The sequence below is a fragment of the Setaria viridis genome, chromosome 6 (assembly GCF_005286985.2).
Source record: "Setaria viridis chromosome 6, Setaria_viridis_v4.0, whole genome shotgun sequence".
Taxonomy (NCBI): domain Eukaryota; kingdom Viridiplantae; phylum Streptophyta; class Magnoliopsida; order Poales; family Poaceae; genus Setaria; species Setaria viridis.
The window spans coordinates 14,048,868-14,056,585 of record NC_048268.2 but is presented as its reverse complement, the minus strand read 5'-3'; the positions used below and the strand labels follow the sequence as shown (position 1 = coordinate 14,056,585).

At 49.3% G+C, this 7,718-nt stretch overlaps 1 protein-coding gene across 1 annotated transcript; it reads left to right on the top strand.

The window, feature by feature from the left end:
* The first annotated feature begins 381 nt into the window (after positions 1-381).
* LOC117861086 (probable LRR receptor-like serine/threonine-protein kinase At2g24230) lies at positions 382-3,514 on the top strand. The gene has a single exon (XM_034744561.2). The coding sequence runs from the start codon at positions 724-726 to the stop codon at positions 3,247-3,249; it is 2,526 nt and encodes an 841-aa protein (XP_034600452.1). The 5' UTR covers positions 382-723; the 3' UTR covers positions 3,250-3,514.
* Positions 3,515-7,718: the final 4,204 nt, after the last annotated feature.

Here is a 7,718-nt window from a genome sequence, read left to right as displayed (position 1 = left end):
GCGCGTGTTTTAAGATTCAAAAGCTTCGCTAATTTCAAACAACAATTAACTTAACAAGATGCAAATCCTGCTATAAAAAGTGATATTATTGGATTCTATTCAAAAGTTCTCTCTTATGTAGTTGATTTTGTCGCTACAAATATTGCAGTTTGAGAAAATTATGGGTCAAAAATATAATATCGGAGTACCAATTTCTCGAAATTATCGTCCAAAACGGATTCGTATTTCCTGTAGATCCGAAACCAAAAAACTTCATTTTCCCGGTATAAAGGAAATCCTGAATCTGCGCCTCCGTACGGGTGTGCTGGGCGGCAGCTGAGCTGAATCCCACTCCCCCCAATTTACTCCCCCATTTAATTACTCCCTCCACCTTCCCCGAATTTATGGTCTCCTTCCTCCTCCCTCCCCTTCGGCCATCGTCACCTTCCACTTCCCAAGCTTCCTCCCCCTTCCTCCCTTTTTCACACCAAGCAGGACCTGCCAAACGCACGCCGCATCACCCAGTACCCAACAAGGGGAGATAGAGAGAGAAACGGGGGAGGGAGCAGAGGCTGTGGAGGTCAGCCAGGCCATTCACTTGCCCACCTCCAAGCTGTCCCCCATGACACCACCGCCAGCACCTCCACCACCACCACCACCGCAAGGACCAAACCACGCGGCCTCGGCCTCGCATTAGTGCCAAGATCTTTCCTTGGACCACCCCCTCCGCTCGCCTCGCCCGCCATGGGCTGCTGCGACGGCGGCGGCCACCGCCGCACCGCGCTCCTGTTCCTGGCCGCGGCCGTGGCCGCCTGCGTCGCGGCGGCGGCGGCGCAGGAGCCCAACACCGACGCCTACTTCGTCTCCGGCTTCTTCTCCAAGCTGGGCCGCCCCGCGCCGTCGTCGTCCGGCGCCAGCGGTGTGTGCTCCTGGCCCGGCGTCTCCTGCGACGGCGAGGGCCGCGTGGTGGCGTTCTCGGCCGCGGGGATGGGCCTGGCGGGCGCTATCCCGGAGGACACCGTCGGCAAGCTCGCGCGCCTCCAGGCGCTGGACCTCAGCGGCAACCGCCTCACCGCGCTGCCCAACGACTTGTGGGAGCTCGGCGCGTCGCTGCGAGCGCTCAACCTCTCTGGCAACGCCATCCGCGGCGCGCTCCCCAACAACGTCGGCAACTTCGCGTTGCTCCAGGTGCTCGACGTCTCCCACAACGCCTTCACCGGCGCGCTGCCGCAAGCTCTCGGCTCCATCGCCGGTCTGCAGGTGCTCAACGCCAGCCACAACCAGTTCCAGGGACAGGTCCCCAGCGCCGTCGTCTTCGGCTGCGGGAACCTCGTGGCTATGGATCTCTCCGGCAATGCGCTCGACGGGGACTTGCCGGACCTGTCGCCGCTCCGGTCCCTTGCCTATCTCAACCTGTCCGGCAACCGGCTCGGCGGCTCAGTCGTTGGGGCGTTCCAGGAGCAGCTCAGGGTCATAGACCTCTGCAACAACCGCTTCTCCGGGTTGAATTTTAGCAGTGGGTATGCCGGCTCTGCATTGGTGTACCTTGACTTGTCGGGCAATGAGCTTCTTGGAGAATTCAACATTGCTGGCCGGTTCCGGAACCTGAGGCATGTCAATCTTGCACACAACCAGTTGTCAAATGCCAATTTGCTCGTGTCCATGGGTGAGATTTCTGAGTTGGAGTATGTTAATCTGTCAAGCACTGGATTACATGGGCAAATCCCTCCTCAATTTTCTTCCCGATTGGTTGGATTGAAGGTGCTCGATTTGTCACGGAACAATATCAGTGGGGTAGTCCCAGACATGAGCTCTCTTCGGCTACGTGTGCTGGACTTGTCGGTGAACAATCTCACCGGTGAGATACCTGTGGAATTAGTCAAGAAGCTGGCATCGATGGACAGGTTCAACTTTTCATACAACAATCTCACTGTTTGCGCCTCTGAGCTCTCTCCTGAGGCATTTGCAGCTGCATTTGCCAAGTCCAGGAATGACTGTCCAATTGCTGTGAACCCAGACAGTATCAAGAAAAGTAGAGGCAAGCGTAAGGGGATGAAGTTGGCGTTGGCCGTCGTGCTCTCACTGTTCTTCTCTGTCCTTGGTTTGCTTTGTTTGGCAGTGGCATGTCGGAGGCGGAGGAAGAGGTGTGATACCCTGCCAGTGGTTAAGCAAGTGTCCTTCAAGGAGGAGCCTGCTGTATCAGGGCCATTTGCTTTCCAGGCAGATTCAACAACATGGGTTGCTGATGTGAAGGTCGCAACTTCAGTGCCGGTTGTCATCTTTGAGAAGCCCCTGTTAAGCTTCACATTTGCTGACTTATTGGCAGCGACGTCGAACTTTGACAGGGGTACCTTGCTGGCTGAAGGGAGGTTTGGGCCAGTGTATAGGGGATTCCTTCCTGGTGGAATTCAAGTTGCTGTGAAGGTGCTGGTGCATGGGTCCGTAATGGAAGACCAAGATGCGGCAAGGGAGCTCGAGCGGCTGGGACGGATCAAACATCCTAACTTGGTTCCTTTGACTGGTTACTGTCTGGCAGGGGACCAGAGGATTGCCATCTATGAGTACATGGAGAATGGCAATTTGCACAACCTACTGCATGACTTGCCACTGGGAGTTCAGATGACCGAAGATTGGAGCAGAGACACTTGGGAGGACAATGTTGATGGTGTCGCAACTGAAATCATCACACCGGAAGGTACTGCCACATGGATGTTCCGACACAAAATTGCATTAGGTGCCGCAAGGGCGCTGGCGTTTCTCCATCATGGCTGCATTCCACAGATTGTCCACCGGGATGTGAAGGCAAGCAGCATCTACTTTGACTGCGCAATGGAGCCTAGGCTGTCTGATTTTGGGTTATCAATGATCGCCGGAACCAGCATCGACAACGACCTACTGCACCACTCCCCAGGCTATACTCCGCCGGAGTTCTCCATCTCAGAGAACGCCATGGCAACTGCAAAGTCTGATGTTTACAGTTTTGGTGTCGTGCTGTTTGAATTGGTCACCGGGAAGAAACCGCTAGGTGATGAGTACCCAGACCAGAAGGAGGCAAGCCTGGTGAACTGGGCCAGAGCAATGGTGAAGGCGAACCTCGGGTCTAGCATCATCGATCCAAAGATCCGTGACACAGGGCTGGAGCGGCAGATGGAGGAGGCGCTAAGGATTGCCTACCTATGCACTGCCGAACTGCCGTCCAAGAGACCGGCCATGCAGCAGATCGTTGGCCTGCTCAAGGACATTGAGCCGAAAGTAGCAGAGCAGCACTGAAGAACTGAAGAAGTGATTACTAGTAGCGTTTTGGGTGGTGTTGAATGATGTGTAGCGTAGGCAGGCTGTGAGGGAGCTCTTGGTTGTTTTGCCCTGGTGGAGCTCACTGTGCCATGCCCTGCTCTGCTGAGCCTGAGATATATCTCTTTTCTTTTTCCCCCCTCTTTCTCTCGTTGATTCTTCCACCAGTTGTTGAAGATGTTGCAATACAGCTTTGCCATACCTGCCCCTTACTGCTAAACTGCTAAGAGGGAGCTGTGAGTCACTGAAAGCTCCCATCAATGTGCTTGTGTTTTGCAACAGGAACAGCAAGCAGCTGCAGCTGTCCCTGTCCCTGCTTTTTTGGCCTACTGTTACGGCATACTACGGGGGCGGGCTGTGGTTTGTATAGCCGGGACTAAACTTTCGGTGTCACACGGAAGATGTTTGCACACTAATTAGAAGTATTAAATATAGTTTAATGATAAAACTAATTGCATATATATGAGAGTTATTTCACGATACGAATCTATTAAGCCTAATTAGTCCATGATTAGCCTATATGATGCCATAGCAAACATGTGCTAATTATAGATTAATTAAGCTTAATAGATTTGTCTCGCGAATTAGCTCTCGTTTATGCAATTAGTTTTATAATTAGTTCACGGTTAGTCTTTCTAATTGGTATTAAATATTTTCTAATTGGTATTAAATATTCAATGTGACTCGAACTAAAAATTAGTCCAGGATCAAACAGGATCAAACACCCCAAGCCCTCTCAATTCATCAATACGTCTTGCAATCTGAACAAAGTGTCAAAGCCACTGTTCAGCACTAACTGATGGACATTGCATGATATGATTGCAGCTGCAATCCTACACTGTCCTGGAAGTGTCCTCGCGCACTGCTTGGAAGATTAAAGCGTGTTCCATGCCATCATTATGCTTGCAACCCTTTTCCAATCGGCCAAAGCACGGGAGGACAATGGGCGCAGGTGGCTCTGCTTTACTCGAGTCCAGGGACTCTTTTCTGTGTTGGAAACCAGGCTGCTCCCTTCTCATCCTCTGGGTTTTACGCCATCTAAGTGCGTTGTTAATAATGCTTTCTCGCCATGCGCGGCTGCTGGTGCCGGTTGTGGTGACTGGATGGTGATGGGAGGAGCCATCACTGCAGGTGCACACAATTCCATCACTCTCTTCTCCGTACATCGGAACCCCCCTATCATGCATGCGCGCAATTCTTATGATTGTGCTTCTGTTTTTTGTAAACACTTGTATACACTTGATTTTGGAGTGGCAAATGTTTTAGCAATAAATTTGTCTGAGTGTAAGAATAAGAATAATACCAAATGCTGCCTCCAATCCTAAATATAAGTCGATCTAAGTCTATCCTAGGTCAAGCATTTTTAGTTTTATCATTAATAGCTAAAAAATCATGTAGATTTATATTACCAGATTTATCCTGAAAAATATTTGCATGATAACATTGTTTAGGTATTGCTAGTAGGCTGCATTGATGTTCTAGGCTTACATTTGGGATTAGAGGTTGTAACTGGTGCGCCACCGTGCTTTCGCACTTTTTTTTTTCCCGTGCTTTCACACTTGGGAATTGTCAATTCGGAAAAAGAAAGCCATAACCGCGTGTCTTGTGTCAACATCAGAAATTTGGGCGTTTCGCCCTGATTAGCGTCGTGATTTAGGGGAAGATGGACTGACTGTCCATTCCAACGCACAGTCTTGCAAAACGTTATGCAAAGAAAAGTAAGAGGTCAGCAAAAGAAAACGGCCAAATCGCCGCAATTAGTTAGGCCATCAGGATCAGATCACGGCTGTGCAGTCCAATTGATCAAAGCGGCTTGCTTTGCGGGAGTCTTAGGAGGCTAACCAACCAGTACTTGCATGTTCCCTGTATCATGATACAATGTTTGGCAGTATTCCATTGCTCCAAGTACAAGCCTGGTGCAGCATCTATTTTGCTTTTGTCCAGCCATATGAGAGCTTCCAACATCCAAAAATGTGGTATGCCCTAGCTGTTTTGGGCTCATTGCTAGGTACTATATCGAATCTGTACTGATTTTCTAGATGTATTTCAGTTGAACTATTAGCACAAGAAGGGATGGAAGTGGGTATGTAGCTTCATATCTCTCCTTAATTATACGTTCCCACCCAACCCTTATCCATACAGTTGTTTACTTGTTCACGACTGCTCGCAGCATTAAGAGTTACTCCCTCCATTCTAAAGCTCGTTTTGACTTTTCTAGGTTCATATATATTATTATGTATCTAGTGTATTATATCTATGAACTTACAAAAGTCAAAACGACCTACAATTTGGAACGGAAGGAGTAGTAAAAAGTCATCCTAACCAATTGAAGTATTTTTTTAACTGTTTACTAGCTTGAAGTTCATTTCAAGTACAACTTTTGGAGGTGTTTTGAAATTTTAATATTTTATCTGTGAATTAATTAGTATGATTTCAGAAGATAAGCACCTTTACTCACTAGTTAGTAGTTACTCTAGCATTCTCTTTTCATGTTGTCATTGTCAGTAGCCAAATGTCCTTACAGAACACTCCCAAGGTATCCGTGAGCAAGGTTCTACTTGGTCCAGTTGATGGAATCTGCCTCTGCGGATTCCAACATCCCAAATCTTGGTCGTGTGCTAAACACCAAACAACTGAAGACAAAGCATGATCCAAGCCATAATTAATGCTACAAATTACAAGGCAGGAGCTGCAGCAACAAGATAACATCCCCTCAGCCAACACTGAGACTAAAATAAGTTCCACATAAAAGAATAAAATCCGTTGCTTCTCAACAAATTAAAATCCTGGTATAATGTCTGACATTGTAAATTTGTAATCCTCCATTGAATTGTCAGAATGATTTACTATGATATATTGATAGCAGGAGCTCCTTACATTCACTCAATCCGAAGATAGGCACCCGGCTAAAATGCTATCAACAATATCATGAATTACTATGATATACACTGATTTTTTTAATTAAGAAAAAATAGTCGGTCTTGAACATTCGTATGTGAATATCTACGACTATGAAGGAACCAATCTGGTCACATAATCAGAAGATACACGAGTACTTAGACTCAAAGCCTCAAGCTGAGGCGGACAGAAAACATGAAAGAAAGAGACTAAGAAAGAAAGCTAGAAATACTAAGCTTCACTTCTTCTATGTCCTTGCTTCAACCTTGCTTTGATCATTATCTAGCAATAAACATGTCACATCCGATATCTTCTTAGAAACTTTTGATGGTCATGTGTCACCCGATAAACCACGATTCCCAAAGTGCGGGCGGTGAGAGGAGGAGCAAATTGGGCGGTGAGAGGAGGAGCAACCCATGGTCCCCGAAGTGTCGGCAGCAACAATCGGCAGAGCTTTCTAGATGACGCCTCTAGGGAAGTAGTGGCGCCACTAGTGCCACTGTCGCCCGACCAACATGGTCAAGGTTTTCACCGGGAGTACTCACCGGAAAGGAGTAAGAGGGATAATCAATGACGCCTCCCAGAAGGTAAACGATGCCCTTGGAGGCTATCGTCATCAGCCCGCAATCGGGCATAAGCTTTACGCGTCAACCTTGATCCATGAGCACACTGCCAAACAACACCAGAGGAGCGTGAGGAAGCCGTGCGACATGAAGTCGAGCAGAATGCGGCCACCTAACTGTCGCACGCCACCACGCCCACTCGCGACAGCACCGGACCGATGCCGCCACCACAAGCCCTCTTGCTTGTGCGTGGCCGCTGCAGCCGCCGTCGTCGCATGCCCCCTCACCCACGCGTGGCCACTGCTAACTGTCGCCGCCGTCACCACCTCGCCCAATTGCAGCTGCAACAGACCGCCGTGGCCGCCGCACCCCTTGGCTAACGTTGCCCAGATCCGGGCGAGATCAGATCTTGCCCAAATCGGAGGAATCTCTCGCCGCTCTGTAGGGCCAGCCACCGGGGCATCGTCACCCGCACACAGCCGCATCAGGTCACCGCGGGACCGCCACCTCATGACGCCACCATGGCCACCGCACACAGCTCCCCGCCCAGATCTGGAGCGCGCGTCCGGCCTCTCAGCAGATATAACACTGATATAACATTACAATGGTAATAATCAAAGGGCAGAGGGATTAAAAATACAGACTTTACAGAGATAATAAGTTTGTAATTGTCTTCCTAAAAAAAGCTGGTAACTGTCTGCAGAGACTGCATATATCAATGGTCCGGCCGTACACGGCCTCTCCAAATCCATGAATGATATTGGCTCCGATCCGGTCAAGCCACTCAATTGTGTTTGCCACATCCCACACCTAAACCTAGACGGCTAGACAATCCAATCGCTCCCTCATTCGCCCTTCCTGCTGGCAATGCAATAGGAGCAGGTGTAAGCGTGTAAGGCACTTTATGCGGTTATCCTTGCGCGCACCCGGATGGAGTGCACCTGTAATCATACACATCAGCAGACACCATAATTCCTTGCTTAGAGG